The sequence below is a fragment of the Sceloporus undulatus genome, chromosome 1 (assembly GCF_019175285.1).
Source record: "Sceloporus undulatus isolate JIND9_A2432 ecotype Alabama chromosome 1, SceUnd_v1.1, whole genome shotgun sequence".
NCBI lineage: Eukaryota > Metazoa > Chordata > Lepidosauria > Squamata > Phrynosomatidae > Sceloporus > Sceloporus undulatus.
In genome coordinates, this window is record NC_056522.1 from 156,527,965 (window position 1) to 156,552,207 (window position 24,243).

The 24,243-nt window shown below is 41.0% G+C and overlaps 1 protein-coding gene across 2 annotated transcripts in view; it reads right to left on the bottom strand.

The window, feature by feature from the left end:
- The window catches only part of ATAD2B (ATPase family AAA domain containing 2B), a 93,389-nt gene extending 69,778 nt beyond the window's left edge, over positions 1-23,611 (bottom strand). For both annotated transcript variants that reach the window (XM_042469199.1, XM_042469192.1), the window contains exons 1-2: positions 23,207-23,611; positions 3,261-3,415 (exon numbers count right to left, since the gene is read on the bottom strand). In XM_042469199.1, the coding sequence (XP_042325133.1) occupies positions 3,261-3,415; positions 23,207-23,392 (341 nt within the window). In that variant the 5' untranslated portion in view covers positions 23,393-23,611. The remainder of the gene's footprint in view (positions 1-3,260; positions 3,416-23,206) is intronic.
- Between the last annotated feature and the right edge of the window lie 632 nt (positions 23,612-24,243).

Sequence of the window (24,243 nt, forward strand, 5' to 3'; positions counted from 1 at the left end):
CGTGCCATCCGGTCCTTCTCCTCCTGAGAAGGACAGGGTGGCCAAGCATGCTTCCCACCCCCACCCCACCCCACCCCGATGCTGCCTCATCCTCATCCTGAGGAGAAGGATGATGTGGCCCGACAGAGGCTGAGCACACTTTCCTCCCATAACATCCTGTTCTTCTTGTCCTGAGAAAGAAGAAAAGCACAGGCCAATGAAGGATGAGCATACCATCCCTGGAAGCCCCACCCCCTTAAGGGTGACACCAGGAGCAAGGATCTCACTGGCTTACAGATGCCATTAAACCACACTTCCCATATTTCCTCACCAAGAGCTATACAGGTCAGGATTCCTGGGATTTGCAGTCCAACAATATCTGAAGAGTTACATAATTCCTTTAGACAAGAGGGATATTGTAAGAATTACTAAGAATACACACATACATTCACACACATATATACATAGATTAACATATGCTATACATATTATTATCAATAAAACAGCATTCTGTATGAGCTTACTATACAGTAAGGCAACATAAGAATGGCAAAGGGATGTCCAGCCCCTTCATTTTCCCATTCCTATAACACCTGCAATTCGTATAGAAAAGAATCAGAATACTTTGTCTCCTTTGCAATTACTGATATGCCCAGCACAATGAAGGCCATAAAGCTTGTGGAAACATTACTAGTTTCCTTGCCAAACTGAGCAAAAACAAATTCTCTGAACTTTTGAAAATCCAACATGCACATGTTTTGAGCTGCACTATACTTCAGAGATACATACATCTAAAATAAATATTTAATCGTCAGGAGAGATACAGAATTAAAAGCTCTTGTTACAAAAACGTATTTTACTTTTGGGAGATTTGTTTTAAGATCAGCCAGCTCACAAACTGAGAAAATGAAGTGGGTTTGCTTGATAAAAGCTATCAACAGAAAAGACTTTTCAAAGAGTCACTCTATGTATGTAAGCTCAGACACACCACCGACTGCAAGATTCATCACTACAAAGGTAACCTGAGAACCACAAATCCTGTTTCAACATTACAGGTGCAAACTACAATATGTCAGCATCCATCTGTGCAAATCTGGAAATCTCACAGATGAATACATTTTATATCATACAGTTGGCCATTTCCTTATGCGGGGATCCATTCAGGACCCCCCACCACCACCTATGGGAAATACTACATATGTTTGAGCACTTGGGGCTCATGCATGTGGTGCGGCACAGCGCACGCACCACAGACACGCATGCATGCCATTGCTGCTTCTGCTGCACGGTTTCAGCATATTCTGAAAGCCACATATGGTGCATCTGCGTATGGCGTGGGTGCACTGTATTATCAATGAACAGGAAGTTCCCGCTTATTCAACACTCTAGGGACTGTAGCACTGTCAGAAACTGGAATAGTTCAAAAAGCAGGACCTGTGTAGGGATCATGAGGAGGTTCTTGTGGCATGCTTAGAATTCCATGCTCATGTACTGCTTGGAACGCCTTTCAGTTGGCTTGATGCCTTTTTCCCCTCTTTCATCTCAATTTATGAGCAGCATGCATGTGCACAGTAGATCCCAAGAACCCCACCCCTGGTAGGCAAGAAGAACTGACAAAAGAGTGGATCCTAATGGGATTAATGGAATTTATCCTTAATTTGTAAATGTTGAAAAAGCAAATCGAAAGGAAAGGGCTTGGTATACAGTGGACCTGCTAGGGTTTAATTCCAGGACCCCCTGTGGATATCAAAATCTGTGGATTCTCAAGTCCTATTATATACAATGGCATAGTAAAATTGAGTCCCTTATAGAAAAGAAGGAAAATCAAGGCTTGCTTTTTGGATCTGTATTTTTGAACCATGGTGAGTTGAATCAATGGATGTAGAATCCATGGACATGGAGGGCCGACAGTACAGTGCTTACTCTAAACAAATGCAACAAGAAAAAAAAATCCTACGTACAGCAGAATAAGAAACTCCCACACATTCTAGACACATAATACATGCTGAAGACAATTTTAAGTCATATTTGGGTAAGTAAGCTTCACAATACAATTTGCTTACGTTAATTCAGGGAAACCATGCCATTGTCATGGAGCAGTCCCATAGATCAAACATGGGACTGAGCCATTTAGTACACACTGAACAAACACAGAAACATTCACATGCTTTCAGCTGCTGCATGTAGATGTTTGAATTAGTTAAATGTTTGGGATTTAGAACAGTGTCCACAGCAGACAAAAAACTGCACTGCAATCACAAGGAATTCCAGATGTTTTAATGTAAGCAACAGATGGAGTTTCCACAAACAAAGCTCTGTCATTCGTAATAAAATGTTTTGGAGGGGGGCATGGAAGAGGAACAAGCTACATCTCACGCACACATGCATAAAGTCAGAAACTTTGGGTAAATGCAGAAAATAAAAAAGAAGGTTCAGATTATGAGAAACACAGGACTTGCACAAAAAGCAACACGCCAACATCTAATCTCTCCCTTTCCTGCCCCAAGAAGACACACACTTAAAGTTCATTTCCCTAAACCCATATCACTGACTGTCAGTGGATTTATAACCTCATGAAATCAGGACACAAAATACATGTTACTAATGGGAACCAACATGTCATAGAGAAGCTGGTTTAAGCAACATCTTAAACCAAACCTGAACAGATATTACTCTAACATCTTTTTCTGGAAAAGAGTGTACATTGCTCATGATTTTATCAGTGGATTTCCAGAGTTTAGGAAAATGATGAGGATGTCATCAGAACACTGATTCTCAAACTGTGGGGCAAGATCCCTAGGGGGAGGGGGAGAGTTGTGCTGGCGCGGTGTGAGACTTTGGAGACCCTGATGTCCCTTCTTCTTCCTCCACTTCCCAGACTGTTTCTGTCCTGGACAGGAAGAGAAAGGCAAGGAAGGCACTTGCAGCCACTGTCTGAAGAGGAGGAGGGGAAAGAGGAGGAAGAAAGGGAAGACTACTTCTTTATTAGATGTTAAAATAGTAATATACATGAATATGAGGATGAAAATATGCACACTAAAGCAAATAAAATATTTTTATCTATACACTAAGTCAAATGGGGAAGGAGGCATGACATAAACGAAGTTACAAGGGTAAAAGGTATGAGAACCACTACATTAGACAAAATATATGAATACTTTTTAGATTGTAAGCCTGAAGGCAGGGAAATGTCTAAATGTAAGCTGCTCTGATAGTCTTTGGTTGAAAAGCAGGATATAAATAAATAAATATTATTAATAATATTATTTTGATTTTCTTACCGGGACTGTCCAGTTGAGACGCTCCATTCCTCTCGCTGCCCAGTACTGCGAGATTTTGATTTGTCTTTGCGTACAGAATCAGCATGTTTCAACGTACGTTTGGCTGGAGGAGAAATGTGACTATCACTCAAGCTACCATCGCTGCCATCATCTCTCTAGAAAACAAAAAGTTTTGATGATGATTTCATTTTAACTCGCTTCTCACAATTAAATAATTATTCTTCTGCTACTTAGGTGTAGAGAAGGATTCAGGTTTTCAGAGAGCAGTTTTATTCAAACCAAGGAGTTTTAGACAAACATGTAATAACACAAAACCAGAAATCTTGTCCTAGAAAAAAATATATGGAGAAAATGGAAAGGCTGCATTATATCTTTTTCAAGAAGCTATAGCAGATTTCTCACCCAAGTTCTAACACTTAAATTGAGGGAGGAAATAACAAACTAACATTTCCTCTTAGCAGGCTGCAAAACATGCAAGAACAACAAGCTTACTTTCTGCTGTTCCAGAGAATAGGGCATGCAACAATGGATGAATGCTACAGGAAAAGAGATTCCACCTCAATATTAGGAGGAACTTCCTGACAGTAAGAGCTGTTCAAGAATGGAACACACTCACTCAGACAGTGGTGGAGTCTCCTTCTTTGGAGGTCTTTAAACAGAGGCTGGATGGCCATCTGTCAAGGGTGCTTTGATTGAGAGTTCCTGCATGGCAGGACTGGATGGCCCTTGTGGTTGCTTCCAACTCTTGTGATTCTTTGATTCTATAATTCTGAGGATCACCATAATGTATTTACATGCCATATAACCTCTGCAATTTACAGGGTAATAGAATATGCATCCTACATAAGTTTTTAGTATTTCTTTCTTTTTAACTAAGATCTTCATAAGCAGTGTAACTATAAGAATTTTTCTGTGGTGCTTACAAATTATTCCTAGCAAACAGAAATTTGATGACTTTTTCCCCAGCTCTGTCCAATAATGAATTCAAATAAATCAAAGACAGGCACTTTGAAGATGTCATATGCCTTTAAAAAATAGTTATGAAACATTTTTTTCTATTAAGTCAATAAACTAAAAATCCAAGAGCCTACATTGTCTAACATAACTGCAAAGATGGAATTTTGTCATCATAGTTATGTCTGATGATGCCACTCCAAAAAAGTAGCATTTCATCCTGACAGTGCGTTAACCAAGGGGCTTCTGGGATGCTGTAGACGAGGACACTGGTATATGATCTCTGCAGCACTCTCTCAGTTGTGGAGCACATCAAAAACAAGAAGCTGGACAGACGGCTTCAGTTCCTGCCACAACAGCTTTTCTCCAGGTGCGCAGCAACCCAGAGAGCACTGCAGACCTCATTTCAAAGCAGTCTGATCAGTGGCATTACAGAAACCCTTTTATTAAGGCACTGGCAGGCTGATACAGTAGATGTTTGAAGTCAAGTTCAACAGTTAATGATCATACATGTGAATTGTCAACAGCTATGACATCACAAGTCCAGTTAACAATTTGGACAGGATACCAACCAAATCACATGCTCTCAGCCTCAAGGGAAGGCAAAGGCAAATCCCCTCTGAACAAATTTTGCCAAGAAAACCTATTATAGGCATGGAAACCTTCAGTCTGGCAGAGGATTATGGGCTGTGCTTCTCAAAGTGGTGATCCCTAGTCCAGACTCAGACTGAAAGCCATTGTCTGCTACATGTGGAGAGCTTCTCAAAAAATAAGAAACAGTGATGGCGAACCTATGGCAAGCGTGCCAGAGGTGGCACTCAGAGCCCTCTCTGTGGGCACATGTGCCATCGCCCCAACACAGAGTTTGCCAGAGTTTGTTACTAGAAAGCCAGAGGGACATGGAACTTTGCAATTAATAAGTGGGTTTTGGATTACAATTTGGGCACTCGGCTTCTAAAAGGTTCACCATCACTGGTATAGATTATGAGCACAAATATTTTATTAACTTTTGACACATTAGGAAAAAATAGGTTAAGAAGCATTGTCCCAAAACACATTCACACTGACACCATGGAAATGTTTGTCTAAGCCTCACAGCTCTGCTTGGGTGGGATTACCATGGCGGGGGGGGGGATCACACCTGAGGAGACTAGGAATAAACCTCTCCTCACCACTCAATAGGAATCTCAGTAAAATTTGGAACTGTTTCCTTATAAAGGTAAAAGAAAACCTAGCTGCTGCTACCTAAATTATTAATGTAACATGTAGTTTTCCCTCCACCTCTTACTAGGCACTAGACATCCTTTACCCTGTGGGAAGCAAGAAAGTGCCATGGAACACATTTGGCTCTCTCCAGGAGTTGCACGCTGCAAGGAAAGATCAGCAGCGGCAGACATGCTGTCCATTAAGCAAACTGTGGCTACCAATCATTTTGTCAGTCTGGACTTCACAGAATATAATGTCAACATCACACTATTTCTAACATTTCTGAATAAGCTACAGCCAACGACTCTGTACTGAAGAGCGGAATACTGTATATAAATTGTACAGATATTTTATGTAACCTCACTCTGTTTTTTAAATTTTAAACAGCTACCTACCAAACCACAGACACGTCTGTGCATGCTGTGTGAACTAGCCAACGGTGCTCTTTTATTAATAATGAATTATGCACACGATGCAATCCAGCTCTTAATTAAATATTCTGAGTAATTCTGAGTAAGCAGAAACTGAAGGTACACAACCAGTTTGAAACCTGTTTGATTAGTGTAGGAGAGCTTAATTAGATAAAGCAGGCGGAAAAAATGTTGCATCACTATCTGAAGAGATTAAGAAACAACCTATACTCGGTGTTCTGTAATTAAAATAAAACACTGAAAATATTAAAATAGGCAGCAATAGCTTTCAATGATGTTTTCAGCTTATCTCTAATGACAGTTTCAAGAAAATTAAACAGGCTGACAGTTGTTAACATTTACCTGCCTTCTAACTTTGGAGAATTTCACAAAATCTGCCAGAATCTGGGTGTGAAACTGTCAGGCTGCATTTAAATGGGAACTGAAAAGTCTGGACTTGTTTTGATGAAGACGCTGCACAACCCTCATCATGTTTCTAAACTAGTAATGGGAAAGGCTAATGTGCAAAGCAGTATTTTTTTTTCCACATTACCTAAGAAACCAATGACTTTGCCCCTCAACTTGCCAAATACCTGAACCTGTTTCTAGCATGGAGAGCGAACAGAGAAGAACCAGGGCACACAAAAATGTGTATACAACAAGCAATGGAGAACTGTGGAAAATCAGATAAGCTAGGAAAAGGACAGCTTAGTTTTTGAGACTGGAAGGCAGTATTCCATTTATAAAATGGTAGTGTCCCATTTGCCTTATGACAGAAAAGACAAAAAGTATGTTAGGATGCCTGCTGCTACAACTCCCAATCAATCTTTAAACCAATCCTGTCTTTTAAGATAGGACTGCATATACGTAGCATGAAGTGGTATGTTTTTGTGATCTAGGAGGGTGAACCATATCTCAGATTGTGAACCTATACCATTCATGCAACAAAAGGCTGACAACATTACACTGATCAGTGAACTGGTCTTCAGAGTTTTTTAAACTCCAATGAACATTTACTGGCAAAAAAATGTATGTTCAACGCATTGTCAGATAAGTTAGTCCTGTACATAACTTCTAATAATTAAAGGAAGTATCCAAGCACAGGAGCAAATCACACTTTTAAAGTGAAAGATTTATCTGGTGTCACCTCACACAGGGCCAAAATCTATGTGATCTCTCAGACTTTGAAAGAGATGCTTCATTCAATCATTTAAAATGCTAGTTCATATTTGTAGGAAATAATGAATTATCCTTGTAAAAGAAGCAAGCACACCAACTTTATAGATATTTTAAGCCATATGTGATAGCTGGCCTCTGTACCTTTTTAAAATAATTTGATTATTTTGATTTATTTCAGACTGCTCATGGATGAACATAATATATTTCTCAGACTATAGAAATCCACAACTGTAACAGCATTTTCAAGCACCCCTATGGTACCACACAGTATAAGAACATTTATTCAGCTAAGATAAGCTCATGTAATGAAAACTTTGTGTAAAACAACTTGTGTACAAAATCAAATATGATACAGCAAGCCTGCAAGCTTTAAGTATTTATCATCTTCTTAAAAACTGGTAAAACTGAACACCTTAGAGGTCAACAAAAATTGTCTTTGGTTTTTACACTAAGCCGGCTCAGACCCTACCCTACCCAATGGGGAACAGAAGAGCTATGCTTGGTGTTAGTACTCCAAGCATATTTGTTTTTATATGTAACAAAATGGGGAAAAAATCAAGAGAGCACTGAGTATTTTTCCCCCTATAACTGAGCTGGAGATGCAAAAGTTTGTTTTCTAGAATGCAGCGTTTCTTTTTCCTACTTTTCTAGCATAATTCAAAGTTCAAGAAAAGTTTCATTCACATTTTCTCCTGATCAGCATGATCCCAATTTGTAATTAGAATCAAAACAGACTACACAAAAGAACTTGATTTCTTTCCTTTAGTGTAAAGGATAAGATATTCTTAAAGTCTTTAGTGTCTTCTAAATCCAGCACCACATCAATTAATTCCTATTACAGTCAGTTTGTGACAGAAGCCCAGTAAAATGCCCAGTATCAATTTAAAACCACTTATAATTTTAATACCAAACAAAAACCTTAGACTGAACTAGACATTACACAGTATGAAGTTATCTCCTGCCCTTTTCCTATCTGAAAAGTAGGACAGAAACTGCAACAAATAATGAAAGAAGAGAAGAGAGAAAAGCTAACCTAATCCTTTTAAATATCTAAAACATTTTTAGAATAACCCCATCATCATTCTACCACCCTCAGGAGAAAAGATACAGGGTTTACACTACTTATTTTTCCCCTTGTGCTAAGAAAATTACTTAGAGCATGAAATGTTACACAACTGACAGAAGGAAAAGGCAAAGTGCATTGGTTGTAACAGTCCACTGGAAGGGACACTGTCCTGTAGTGATCTTTCAGGAAAAAAGAAGTCAAGATACTTCACCTATCTCTCAAACAGTTTGGGACGCTCATCATTGTGTAGCTATAGGTGCAAGTGTGGAAAGGTGGCTTGTATATAGCATATACAAAATACTATAGTGCCTCAAAAGAATACTGGAAAATGCATTTTTTGAATGTGAGATAATAGGTTTAGATTTCTATCCCAACTCTCCCAGGGCACTCCTACAATACCAGTGGCCCCACAGGTAACTTTTTTATTATTATTTTTAAAAGGCTTGTGAGGATCAAAGAGGGGGCCTTCTGAGTAGCTGCTCCCAGACTATGAAAAACCACTGTAAAGGAGTTGAGGCATATATTATTATCAGTATCGTCAACATAATCATCCAGATTGAATATCTCTTATCTGAAATGCTTAGGACCAGCAATGTTTCAAAGTTTTTTGGATTTTGGAATACAAGTAGCGTAGTATGTACATCCACTGTATTTGAGAAGCTGGAGAGAGATACAAGCATCTGTGAAATGATGGGAATCCAAGCACAGTGCTTAGCACAAATCCACACCTCCCACAATTCCACAGATCCTTACATCTTTCTCCAGCTGCATCTCCCTCCAACCTCACATTATGAAAATTGAAGTGAACACAGGCAGTGGCAGCAACAACCAGTAGCACTTCACTGAGAGTGAAAGAGGTGGGGAAGAAGATGACAACGATAGGGGTTTGTTTTGAGTTTACCAGTAACTTTTTCCATGGTGGAGACAATGAAAAATGGGAGTTGGAATCTCTAGGTCCTCCAGTGTGACTTGATGGTCAACATCTGGCAGAAACAAACCTCCGAATCACACTAGAGGACCTAAAAAAGGCCTAGAGAGAACACAATGGTGGGTTACAGATGGCTCTCAAGGGGCCGTTTTCCCACTGCCGCCATTCGCTGCGGAGGGAAGCCCCAGCGACCAGACTGCGAGGCTTCCCGGTGCAGCGAAAAAGGAGTGCCAAAATGGTGCTCCTTTTCGAAACATGGAAGTGGCGCTGCGAGGGGCGAAGCACGCCCTCATGGCGTCACTTCTGGATGCACAGCGTCCAAGACATCAAAATGGCGGTGCCCATGTGGATGGGCGCCGCCATTTACGACGCGCTCCATGCGTGTTGAAGCCAGGGCAGGTTAGGAAGGGGCGACTCTTCCTAACCCTAACACACCCCTTCCTAACCCTAGCACGCATGGAGTGCGTCGTTAGTGGCGGTCTGTAACCCGCCTATGTCATTCATTTCAGGCAGGAAAAAGAGCTTTCTAGATTATATGTGACTTTCATATTACACAAAGGGTCTCCTTGAACAATCTCTAACGTAGCACAGGATTTGATTATGCTACTTATTTAATCCAAAATACTCTAAAATTGAAGTCTCAAAGCATCACATCAGTGTTCAAAGGTGTTTGGATTTTGGCAGTTTGGAGATTTCCAGATTAGGAGTTCTCAACTTGCATTTACAGCCCATCTTTTTCTTAGTTTGGGACTCAAAGCAGTTTACAAGAAGTTTTTAAAAATAGTTGAAAATTCATAAAAATACAACAGTTAAAAAGTGATGAAATTATGAAGAAAATTTAAGCCAGTTAAAATCCATTTTAAAAAACCAACACAAAAAAAAAACGAATAAAAAAATCAGCATGCTGTTTAGGCAGGACAGGGCCCTGTATAGTCATTCTGTAAAGATTAATCGAAACAGAACCACGGGGGGGGGGGGACACCCAGCATGCAGCTTTACTTCCAGGTAAAGCCACGTGAGACACGGAGGAAGAGGGCCCAGCACTGCCCCACAGGACAGGGAGTTGAGCGTGTGCCCTTTTGGCTGTGCCCCCAAGCCCCACTTTCTGCACCGGGTGACACCCCAGTGTGGGACACCACTGGTGCCAGTTTAACCCTTCTGGGAGGGGAGTCCCAGAGCCTGGGGGCAGCCAGTGAAAACGCCTTTTCCTGTGTTTCCACCAGATGCACCTGTGAGACAAAGAGAAGGACCTCCCCAGCAGATCTCAAAAAATGGCCAGGTCCATAAAGGAGAATACTGACCTCCAAATAAGCTGGACCTCAGCTGTATAAGGCTTTACAGGTCAAAAACAGCACTTTGAATTGTGCCCAGAAACAGACTCAATAAGTGAGTTGTGTGTTCCCTGTAGCCAGCCCCAGTCTGCAAACTGGCTGCAGATCTTTGAACCAGCTGAAGTTTCTGAAGACTCTTCAAAGACAGCCCCATGTAGAGTGAGTGTCAGCAATCCAACAGGAATGTAACTAGGCCATGTGTTACCATGGCCAGATCTGATATCTCAAGGAATAGGTGCAGCTGCCACTCAGACCTTAATTGTGCAAATGCATTCCCGGCCACTGACAAAACCTGAGCTTCCAGGCTCAGGGTTGAATCCAACAACACATGCAAACTGCAGACATGCATCTTCAGGAGGAGCATAACCCCATGCAGCAAAGATTGAATCCCTATTCCCTGATCTACCTTTTTACCGACCAAGAGCACCTCTGTCTTGTCTGGATTAAGTTTCAATTAGTTCACCATTATACAGTCCATTAGTGATAACAGGCATCAGTTTAGGACTGAAACAGTTTCCCTAGAGTCTAGTATAGTTCCCTTCTCTGTTATTCTTCCACTGGCAGATCTTTGGCAATTGACTGTTTGATACAGACAGGACTTTTTAAGGACAATTGAACTTTTAAATATTTTAGTTTATAATTGTGTTTTTGCTGCTATTTTTTAGATTCTACTAAAAGTTGTCTTGCATATCGGCCATGAAAGAAATATAGAATATAAATCAAAGAAAGAAAGAAATCAGAAATAAAAAACAGAAAGACAGAAGTTAAGTCCAACTGAACGCAATTATAATGACAAACAGATAAAACACAGCAATGTACCCTTAATCTCACTCTGTATAGCACTGAATCCTGAATCTCAAAAAATTAACTTTGTAAATTAGAAATCTAAAGAAAATGATCTTATGAACAATAATTTATTTCAGTACAACTTCAACAGTTGTGTGAAACTAAGATATGTTATTTTTTCAAATATAACCTCACTAGTTCTGTTTACACTAGACAAAGCGATAAAACCTAAAAAATCAAACATACATATTCTACTGTATTTCTTCTGTACAGTAGCAGAAAAGAACAGGTTGCTTACCTGCAACTGTGATTCTCTGAGTGGCAATCTGTGCCATCACACAAATGAGTTTCATGCCTCCACAGAGACTCCATTCAGAAAGTACTAGAGCTGAGTGGCTTGGTGGAAACCCTGTCCCCTCACCCTGCCCCCTCTCAGTTACCACACATGTCCTAGAGTTAGCCCACCAAGTTACTGTTCCTGCCATGTTTTGAAGCCTGCCATGACGTGTACAGGGACCTGGAAAAGGGGAAGTAGGGCGGGTTTGTGCGAGGGTAGACATGACCAGTGGAAGAACCACAGTTACAGGTAAACCATCTGTTATTTTTCTTCGTGGTCTCTGTGCCTCACACAAATGGGTGACTACCTACCATAGGTTGGTGGGTCAGATCATTGAAGAACAGAATAAAGTACAGCATGTCCAGGCTTGGCATCCATTTCGGCTCTGCAATCCAGTCTACAGTGTTGGACAACTATGACCAAGCAGCAGCTTTGCAGAGTTCAAGCAAGGGAATGCCATGAAGCAAAGCAAATGAAGAAATGATTGCTCTGCTGGAGCGTGACCACAAGCTGAGTGGAACAGACTGTTTAGCCAATTCAGAAGTGAGTTTGATGCCCTGTACAATCCAATTGGAGAACTGCGCTGAAGAAATCTGCTGCCCCCTTTTAGCAAACAAACATAACAAACTAAGAGCCTGTTGGAACTACGAAATGCCACCATGCAGTGAATGCCAAATGTCAGAACCTGGTGTACATCCATACAATGTAAAGTCGGTTGTGGATAACAACTAAAGAAGATGATGTTCTGGATGAGATGGAACTACAACACTACTTTAGGGAGAAAGGTAAGGTCTGCCAAGCTCCTCAGCTCCAGAATTTTTCAAATGGAGTTTCTACACAGATGTGAAATCCATGTGTGTGAGCCAAAGAAACCACAAAGGACAGTGCCACTTCAAACAATCTCATCCCTTGATCCATTTAGAAAATAGAGGATTAGCTAGTAGATGGTCCAGCTATTGAGAAAATACATCCATCTTCAACTATGCTCATCTGAGAAAAATTGAAATCATCTTTCAAAACTATAACAAAATATTATCAAGCAGCTCTTCTTTAAGATATGTAGCTCTTAAAGAAAAACTGCTTGGCTGTATAAAGTGAGTCCTTGGTATCCACTGTTTTGTTCCAGAAGCCCCCATGGATACCAAAATTCATGGATGCTCAAGTCCCATTAAATACAATGGCATAGTAAAATGGGTGTCAATTATATAAAATGGCAAAATCAAGATTTGCTTTTTGGAATTTACATTTTGTTTTGAGTAATGTCAAGCCAAGGATGGCTTCACCATAATTCAAGTATATGCACCAACCACAGAGGCAGAACAGGAAGAAATTGATAGATTCTATTAAGAAGTACAGGAAGAAATTGACAGCGCACCAAAACACGATGTCAAACTGATCACTGGAGATTGGAATGCAAACACTGGACACAAAGAAGAATAAAAAATGTAGGCAGATTTGGATTAGACAGAAGAAACGAAGCAGGTGAACATCTGAAGCCAACAACTTAGTCATTGCAAACACATTTTTATACAACCAGAAAGAAGGCTATACACATGGACATCACCAGATGGTCAACACAAAAATCAAACAGATTATATAATTGGAAGTAAAAGATGGCACAACTCTATACCGGTGGCCAAGACTAGACCAGGTGCCGACTGTGGCACAGATCACGAAATACTCATATTAAAAATAAGAGTAAGACACAAGAAAAAAATTAAATCAATGATTATACCAACATATGATCTAAATAATATCTCAACAGAATTTACTGACAACATAAGAAACAGACATAAGAAACAACATAAGAAACAGATTCACAGTACAGTTGGCCCTCTGTTTGTGTGGGAGATCTGTTCTGGACTCAACGAACTCCCGTGAAAACAGACGCTTGCGTGTATTCAAGCCTCATAGGCTTGAATAGGGCACGCCTGTGCATGTGGCCCGGGCGCACGCGCCATTAGACATTATGGAGGTAAACTTTCCGCACATAATTGAGGTCACGGATGTCAGATCCATGAGATAGGAGGGGCGACTGTACTAAATATAATAGACCAAGAACCAGAGGGACTATGGTCTGAAGCTAGGGTCATAATAAAAGAAGAATACAGACAGACATTTTCAATAAACAAAAAGAAAGAGAAAAAAACATGAGTGACAGAAAAAATACTACAAGCAATAAAGAAAAGAAAAGAAAAACAATATGGAGATAGGAACAAACTAAGGCTTAATGTTGAACATAAAGAAAACCAAAATAATGACCACCGAGGACCTTCACAAGTTCAACCCAGAAAATGAAGAAGTAAAAATAGTAAAAGAATGCCATGTCTGGGATCAAACATTGATAGAAATGGGGACTGTAATCAGGAAATCAGAAGAAGATTAAAAATGGGGAGGGTGGCTATGAAAGAACTAGAAAAGATTCTAAAATGCAAAGATATACAACTCAGCACAAAAGTTAGAATCCTACAAGTCATTGTTTTCCCTGTTACCATGTATGGATGTGAGAGCAGGACAGTTAAGAAAGAAAATGGGATGAAAATCAGTTCATTTGAGATGTGGTGCTGGAGAAGAGTGCTAAGGATCCTATGGACAGCCAAAAGGACAAACAAATGGGTCCTAGAACAGATGAAGCCGGAAACCTTCCTGGAAGCCAAAATGACCAAACTGAGGCTGTTGCACTTCGGACACATCATGAGAAGGACTCACTGGAAAAGACAATAAAGCTGGGAAAGGTGGAGAGAAACAGAAAGGGAGGAAGGTCACATGCCAGATGAATGGATTCTGTTTAGGTGGTCATGGGTATGGGGTTGCAGGACCTAAGCAGGGCGGTGGGGGACAGGGGGTCTTGGGGATGTTCTCATCCATAGAGTCACCATGAATCAAAATTGACTCAAGGGCAGTTAACAACAAAAATGGTTGGATGGATAAAGAATCCGTGGCTACTGGAGGCCAACTCTGTGTGTGTGTGTGTGTGTGTGTGTCTGTGTGTGTGCGCATGCTTCTATGACTAAGTGAGATTCGAACTCCGGTTACCCAGAATTTTAGTCTGACATCCAAACCACCACACCAACTCTTTGTTACATGAGTTTAAACCCAATTATAATCATATTTATGGAGATACATCCCATTCATTTCAACTTATCTTACTCTGAAGTAAGCATGATTAGGAATGTGACTTTAGACTAGGATGAGCAACTGGGACAGATCCCAAGAGCAATTCTGTGCCTCTGAAACCTTCCTGGCAACTTAAAATGCCTCTTCAAGACAAAACAAATATGGAAATGGGCCAGATGCACACTTCTGGTTTTGTAAAAAGAAAATTAATTAGTGCGGGGGGGGGGGGCTGCAACCTATTTAAAAAGTAAACTGTCATTCCTTAAACTGTCATTTCCAGAAGACACAAGTCACCTAAGTGGGAGACAAAGTGTGTTACAGGATGTCTGGTGGGATCAAGGCCTTCAAAAATAGTCTTGGGGGTGCATGTAGGCCCAAGAGCACACTCATGTCTTGAACTATCATCAGATTGAAACTGACAAAATGGTTTATACTGTAAAATTCCTCCAGTTGTATTATCAATGTTTGAGACTGATTTATCCCTTAAATATGTGAATATGACCCACTGTGCTCATTTTACAATGACTAGCTAATTTAGCAACAGTAGTTCATGCACTGGTGATCTCCTGATTATACTACTATAATGTGCTGCGCTTGAGGACAGCTTGGAAGCTGCTGCTACTGCAAAATGCAACAGCTAAAATGAGCACAAAAATACCATATAGACAATTCTTACACGACTTTTACAGCTGTCACTGCACTTTGGTTTGAATTCAAGGTGCCTGTTATGACATTTAAAGCCCTAAATGACTTGGTGCCTAGATATTAAAAGGAGCACAACTCACAAAATATGTCTGCTCAAGAACTGAGATCTTATGGAGGGAGCCACCTCTATGTCTCACCAATGAGGACTATACAGTATAAAGATGTGGGACAGAACTTCCCCACTTTTAACACAGCAGTTGAGGAATGTCCTCCCTTCAAAGGTCCAACTGATTTACTTTTGATGCCATGTAAAATGATATCTGCTTTTGGGGCCTAACTAATTTACTACAAAAATGTTTATACGTGTGGTTTTAAATTGTTTTAACCATTTTAAATAATGTTTAACTTTTCAAATTATTTAATATGTTTTTGTTTAATTTATTAGCATTATTTTTAATTTTTTTAATCTGCATAAAATGATAAGGTCACCATAAGTCACAAATGGCTTGAAGGCACACATTATTTTACTTTTACTGTGCCATGAAATTTTGATATAGGGCAGAATATAAATATTTTTATAAATAATAAATAGATTAATATTTTAATATAATCCTTTTTTTCAACTGAAACCACTGCAAAGATGGATATGATCTGTTTTTTTAATAAACAATCAGAGATATGCACATCTAATTGTGTGTGTAATATGAATATAGGTGAAATTATTTTTTGTTGTGGTATGCCTTCAAGTCATTTCCAATTTATGGCAACCTTAAGGTGAACCAATCAGTGTTTTCTGGGCAACATTTTTTCAGAGGAGCCTTGCCACTGCTATCCTCTGAGACTGAGAGAATGTGGGTCTGGAAACCATGCCCTATGAGGAACACTTAGGGAACTGGGGATGTTTAGCTTGGAGAAGAGAAGGTTAAGGGGTGATATGACAGTCCTGTTTAAATACTTGATGTCATATTGAGGAGGGAGCTAGCTTATTTTTTGCTGCTCCAGAGACTAGGACCCGGAGCAATGGATGCAAGCTCCAGGAAAAGAGATTCCACCTCGACATTAGGAGGAATTTCCTGACAGTAAGGGCTGTTTGACAGTGGAACAAACTCCCTTGGAGTGTAGTGGAGTCTCCTTCCTTAGAGGTCTTTAAGAAGAGGCTGGATGGCCATTTGTTGGGGACGCTTTGATTTAGATTTCCTGCATGGCATGGGGGTTGAACTGGATGGCCCTTGTGGTCTCTTCCAACTCTGATTCTACTTGGTTTCCATGGCTGGGTGGGGATTTAAACCCTGCTTTCCAGAGTCATATGCCAATGCTCAAGCCACTGCACCATGCTGGCTGGATACACATGTTTCTGCATGTTATAGCAATGTTTATTGTATAGACACACAAACACAAAAGACCTACCAATAGAAACCTATTATGCTGAAGAGAGTCGTCACCAGATTTTTAAAAAGCCAATATAAAAAAAAAATCTAAGCAAACTAAATCTTCAAAGCCACAATGTAAAAATTCAGATTGATAAATATGGAATTAGTATGGAAGACTGTTAAAATTGAAGAGATGTTCATGCAAAGTCTTCCTCTTGAATGAAAAGAACTGGGCACAAAGATTTCCACAAATAAGAACATTCCTGCACATAAACAGAGCTCAATATGTGCATCAGAATTATTGCCTCACATCCACAGCCTTTCATGCCATCTTGAACTCCCTGGAGGAGAGGCTGGACTACAAGTAGAATAAACAAACATATACATTTCAAGCCCAGGCAGGATTGCATATGGAATAAATACATACATACATTTCAAGTTTAAAATTTCAAGATTCTCAAGCAGAGGCATGAAGTGAGAACAAGTCTGAATTCTTGTTCGTCTGGTTTGAAAGCTATTTTAAAATATCATACAATGCTTACCAATCCCAGGTATCACAGTCAATATGACCAAGATGACACAAAGTATGACCAATTTATTGACCCTATTGTTGAGAGGGAAAATCTCAAGATATGCAATGTATATAAAAACTATGTGCCTTAAGCATAAAGCTGAGAACTGCTCCACTTCTTAGGAGAGTTATATAAAAATGCTGAATTCAGATCTTTCACAGAAAATATACCACTGAAGGATGCCAACAAGGCATAAAAATGTCATTTGCTGAGCAAGCTGAAAGAGTTCTTATGTTTTGTAAAAGCAATGAACTTTACCACTTTCACTGTAATAATCTCTGTACAAATGTGCCATACCTGAACCACTTATGTTCAATTTAAGCTGCAACTCTATGCAACATTCACCTGAGCAGGAGCTTCACTGAACTCAGCTGGACTTACTTTTTAGGATTATGGACATGATTATAGCATTAAACACAATTTTATTACTCCACATCTGCTCAAAATGAGATACAGACCTATGAAATCCTTTAACATTTCTTGCAAGTCATATTATTGTATGAAATTTTAAACACAAAGAAAACAGTGTCCTTTACCGCTCCAATGTAAACTACTGTATATATTTGTTTGTAAGTCTAGACGTTTTAGTCAAAAAATTGACACCCAAAAAACAGGTCAACTTATCCATGGGTCAACATAAGCACTGTACAGTACTGTAAATCCAATCAAAAAAGGAACCATCCCTTTCTTTGCTTAGAGTAAGGCAAGAGCTTAAAGCATCCTATAAGAACCTTAAAAACCATCAACCTCCTCTACTCTCTTTGCCGCAGTACCATGTCTGACCTTTTTTTAATACAGTACCTGGATGGGAAAATGGTGGTGGGAGTTTCCTTCTCATCCATCCAGCTTTTAGGGTGAGCACAAACATTTATGGCCTTGTTTTCTTTGCTTCATCCTTTACATCCTTTGTTACATGCCCCTAGGTTTTACCCTCTACTAATACACAGGTCATATCAAAATCCATAATTTTGGCCCCAAAACCTGTCCTTAACTTACACACAAGGTTACACACATATACGGTAGCTCAGAGATCATATCACACCTAAGTGCAGCAGTAAACTTTCTTTCCCCTTACAGTGCAGTTATTTTAATGGTTAAGCAAATTTAAAAGTGGGTGAAATTATGAAGATGAAATAAAGCAGACAAAATAATAAGGAAGAAAACATAAAGAGTTTGGAGTAAGATAACAAAAAATATATATGACAGACAACAAGAAAGTTTCTTAACACAAAGTTTATTATGTATGCCACACACAACTTTACAGCAGAAAACACAGCTGCACTGCCATTCATGAACTAGAAAATGCACTTGTATACCTTTTCCAACATAAAATTTAATGACAGTTTTGTAAAAATTTAAATTAGCTCTATCGCTCCCACAGACATTTTGTTATAACTAAACACTGTTTTGTCATTTAAAATTTTCTTATGTGTCTTTTTACAAGATCCAGATGCTTATCTCTATTATGTAATATAAAAGAAAAGGCATATAAATGTCAAAAATGGAGGGTGTCACTCAATATTCTATGATGCTTTATAAGACTACAGATAGCTAGACCTTTTTCAATTTATAACTGCCTTTTAGCCATCTGCAGGGAACACAGTAGTTCATGTTGCGGTAGCATCTTCTGAGACCATTTGCTTATACTACCCTGTGCTGTTACAAAGAAGAGAGCAACTTTTCTTCCTGTTACTACATGCCTGTCTGTGTAGGAGGCACAGACAAACTGGCAGACTGTTATGCCAGGCAGCAGATTGGGAGGAGGGAGAGATTTGAAGTTTTTAAGACTGTGCCGCAAGGCCAGTACATAGTACAGTATTCAGACTAAATCACAGTAATGGTGGATGGGGCACCAATTCAACATTCTTCATTTTGGAGCCTTTCAGAGGTAGCTGTGCTAGTTTGAGAATAAACAAGGAAAAAAGGGTGTTTGTGGCACCTGTGGTTGGGACATTTTTTTAGCATGTGTTTCGTGGATTATAATCATTTATTCAAATATATAATGAAGCCCAATATGCAAGCTTCAGGTATATACACACACAGGATTGCAGTGATATGGGACAAAGAAAATGTCAACTATTTTACTACCACTGGCCAAAAAACCCCCTTCAAATGATTGTTTTTGCAATCATTTTGCAAGGGCTGTGTGTGGGTGAGTGTGTATGTGTCCTCAGGTCACCTGATGACTTATGGTGACCCCATGAATTTAACAGATTCTCTTAGGCAAAGAAAATTCAGAGGCTTTGTCAGTTCCTTCTTCTCAAATATAGCCTACAGCATCTGGCATTTATTGGCCATCTCCCATCAAAGTAGTAACCAGGTTTGACCCTGGTTAGCTTCCAAGATCTGATGGGATTTGGTGCCTTTAAGGTATTTAGGCATGCCGCATGAGCCTGCCAGAAACGTGAGATCTTCAGAGGAAACCTGATGGGTGTCCAAGCACCTCTTGAACGTAGGTTGGTGGTTACACATAACAGGGCTTTGTGAAATATTCAGCCTTTTCTCTCAGACAGCCCTGGTGTCACAATAAGCTACAAATCCCAGGATTCCACCATGACAGTTAAAGTGGTGTCAAACTGCACTAATTTTGCAGTGTTGTATCATCCACGGGTTGGCATCTTGCTAGTTAGTTCCAACTAGACTAAAAACATTTTATCAATCATGTGAACAGATAAATCTAAGAAATCCAGTCGGTGTACAGTGGTCAGGACTAGAAGAAAATTTAGCCCACAGATTATGAACACTGAGCTGTAACCTGACATATTTGTTTCAAACCAGGTTTAAAAAACATTGTACTTCTACAGATTTTTCAGAAACAAAGCTGTGTCCCTATAATGAGAAATTATCCAAACGAATGGGATGAATGAGAATTTCCTCCTCCCATGGGGAAAACAACAGGCAATATATGGGAAGAGACCAATACAGGTTGAGTCTCACTTATCTGAAATTCTGATATCTGAAATATTCCCAAATCCAAAAATGTTTACATCGGTGGCTAAGGCAGTGACACCTTTCTTTCTGATAGTTCAGTATTCGTTTTATGCTCAAAATTATTTTAAGAAACCGTGCATAAAAATGCCTTGGATCCCATCTCCATGACCCCTCATTATGTACATGCAAATATCCTAGAACAGATCAAGCCTGAACAATTCCTGGAGGCCAGAATGACTGACTGGAGACCAGGGTTCAATTCCAGGTTGGCCATGAAACCCACTGGGTGACCTTGGGCAAGCCACACTATCTCAGCCTCAGAGGAAGACAATAGCAAACCTCCTCTGAACAACTCTTGCCAAGAAAACTCCATGGTAGGTTTATCTTACGGTTGCCACAAGTCAGAAACAATTTGAAGGAACACAACAACAACAAGTAAGCCAGTATTCTAGAACAGATCAAGCCTGACCTCTTCCTGGAAGACAGGATGACTAAATTAAGGCTGTTGCACTTTGGCCACTTCATGAGAAGGCACAACTCATTAGAAAAGTCATTAATGTTAGGAAAGGTAGAAGCTGGTAGCAAGAGAGGAAGACCTCATTCAGTGATTCCCCAAGTTTGGTCCTGCAAGTGTTTTGAACCCAGCCACCTTGGCCAACACTCAGGAATTGTGGATGCTGAAATCCAAAACACTTGGGAGGACCAAAGACTGGGAATCACTGGACAGGTACAATCAGGGAGGTCAAGGGTCTGAATATATATACATTTAATGCAGTTACAACTCTTTAAACCCCTCACACACACACAAAATTGGGTCCATGGTTTTAGGAGCAATCCCGCTTTGAGCCTTGGGGGGAGCAAAGGCCCCATGTTGTGTGACAGAAAGAGACACAACACACCAGTCTCTCCATTCCCTATCAATGCCACACTGAAAGGGGCTGGGGAGGGGATGGTTTGCAGCTCTCTCCCCCCATATTATAGACAGTGAAGGGGGCCAGGGTCAAGGAGGTGGTGGTTTGCAGCTCTCCTCCCCCCCCCCCCCCCCCCGGCCCCCCTCCCGTATTTTAGGGCAGGCAGTGTGTCCTCATCCTCTTTCTCTTGCTGCTGCTACTGGGCTCCCTGCCAAAGCTTTTAAGCATAAGCAGCCTCCTCCCTTGCAGCGTGGAGCTGGGAGCCATCATCCTCCTCCTACCTCAAATGACCTCCCCAGGATCCAAGCGCAAAAGCACAGCCCACTCCCTTTGCAACACACACACACACACAACCCTGGTCTTTTGGGGGTTGTGCAGACAACACCGCCCCAAATGCAAGAACCCAATCTTGGGGGAGAGAGAGAGAGAGAGAGAGAATAGCATTATTTCCCAAATAAGGGACCCCCAAATCCTTCCCTTCACATACACAGAGAGAAAGAGAAATACATCTTGGTCCTTCCTCTCTCAGGCCTACCATGACTCCTAGTCAGCAAAGGAAAACCCCACAGCAGAAGGGCCCCATTATTTTCCAAACAGGGGGATCTTCACTCCTTCCCCACTCCACAAATACACACAAACACACACCCAGACGGAGAGAGACATTTTGGCCCCACATCTCTCAACTCCACCAGGCCTCCCAGTCCCCTAAGAGGAAGCCCCACACCAACAGTGGCCCACTTATTCCCCCCAAACAAGGGACCCCACTCCTTCCCCATCTCATAAACACAAACACACACAAACAGAGGCATACATCTTCACCCCAGGCCTGTCAAACCCACCAAGTCACCCAACAGAAAACCCCACACCAGGAAAAGAAAACCTCTTCTTTCCCAGGTCACAAACACACACACACACAAACATATACAAACACAGAGAGACTTACACAATGGTCCCACATCTCTCACACAAACACAAACACACAGAGAGACATCCTGTACATTTTGTCTCTCAAGCCCACCAGGATTCCTAGTCATCAAGGGCAAACCCGACACCAGCTGAGACCCACTTTTCTCCCTCAAACAGAGGACCCTCTCCCTTTCTTCCCCACCTCTCAAACACACACACACACCCCTAGAGAGATATACATATTGATCCCACATCTCTCAGACCCACCAAGACTCCTAGTCCCTAAAAGAAAACCCCATACCAACTGGGACCCACTTTTTCCCCCCCAAACAAGAGGACCCTTCCTTCCCCACCTCACAAACACACACAAACACACAGAGATATATGTGTGCGTGTCCCACATCTCTCAGACTCATCAGGACTCCTAGTCCCTAAAAGAAAACCCCACACCACCTGGGACCACTTCCCCTTCCTTCCCTACCTCACAAACACACATCTTGGTCCTACATCTCTCAGACCCACTAGGACTCCTAAGCCACCCAAAACACAAACCCCACCACCACCATCACCACTGATGCTGATTCAGGAGTTTGCCTAGAAGCCTCACACAATCACAACCTCTCACTCTCTCACACATACACAAACACACAGAAACCTCGACACACACACACACAAACACGACTCTTTCATTCCTCTTCCCCTCCCTCTCTCATTCATTGTTGGAGAAATAAGGGATTATGTAGTATTACTTTTATACGTACTTTATTATTTTTATTGATTTTTTGGGGGGTGCCATTGTAACCCGCCTCGATCCGTAGGGAAAGGCGGGACATAAATCCATTTGTGAGTCTTATTCTTATTATCATTGTTGTTGTTGTTGTGCTCTCGCCTAGAGTAAGTGAACACTTCCAAGCCTTCCAACCCTCGCATCGCAAACCTTGTATTGTATTGTAACCCGCCTCGATCCGTAGAGAAAGGCGGGATACAACTAAATTTTATTATTATTATCATCATTACCATTATTGTCATTATCATTATTATTATCATTATTGTGCTCTCGCCTAGAATAGAGTACAAAACACCTCCGACCTTTGCATTGCAAACCTCGTATTGTAACCCGCCTCGATCCTTTGGGGAAAGGCGGCTTAGAAAAACAATAATTACAATTATTATTATTATTATTATTATTATTATTAACCTTGACGACAGCAAGGAGACCCCCCCCCAAAAAACACACACACACACACACACACATGAGACACAAAAACACACACACACACACTCGTTGCTCTCTTACCCGGGCCGCCTCCTCTTCCTGCCCGGCCGCCGCTGCTGCTGCTGCTGCCGCCGCGGCCGCCTTGGCGCTGGTCCTGGACAAGCGGGTCCTGGATGAAATGAAATGGCCGCCGCCGCCGGGGGTCGCCGCCGCCGCTGCTTTCCCTGCCAGGCGCTGGGACTGGGAGCTCTTGCGGGTGTTCACCATGGCGCCTCCGCTGCTACTGCTACAGCCTTGGCTCCGGAGGCGGAGCAGGGGCCCCAGGGCACGACAGCAGCAGCAGCGTCCTCTTCCTCCTCCGCTCCGCCGCAGAGACTAACTGGCCGCCATTACTTCCCTTTCTCTCCTCGGCCGCCGCCACTGCCTTCGGCTGCCGCTAGGGGGCGCTGCTCCGCCTCCGCCGCTCATAGGACGGCCTCTTCTTCCACCTCCTCCCTAGCCCTGGCAACATACAGAACGGAGGCGCAAGGTTAGCCCTGCCCTGACGCGCACAGGACTTCCGGGAGGAAACGGAAGTGGTCCACCATGTTATGAGCCATGGAGGACGCTCTGGCCCTTGGTGGCGTCTCTATGGTTGCACAGCCCCCATTCTAGAAATGAGCCAGTTTGACAGCATTTGCTTTAAAATAATAATAATAATAATAATAATAATAATAATAATAATAATAATAATAATAATACTTTATATTATTATTATTTTAAAATAAATGCTGTCAATCTGGATTATTTTAGCATGTAAGATAAAAATACAAAAGAGTGCAAAAGCATTATACATACATACATACATACATATATATACCCTAACTCTCCCACCATTACAGATAATAAGGTACACTGTCTATATGGTAATAAAGTCCTGAAATAATAAACTTGAGTTTCCAAAACACACTGCAGAAATAATCTAGTTTGAGACTGATTTGTCCAGCCTGGTTCAGTACTAAGGAATTCTGGGAATTGTAGTTTTTTGGGAGACATTTAGCTGCCTCCTCTGGTCCAAAGCGCACTGCGGATATAATCCGGTTTAATTTTTTATTATTTATTTATTTATTGTTTTTATT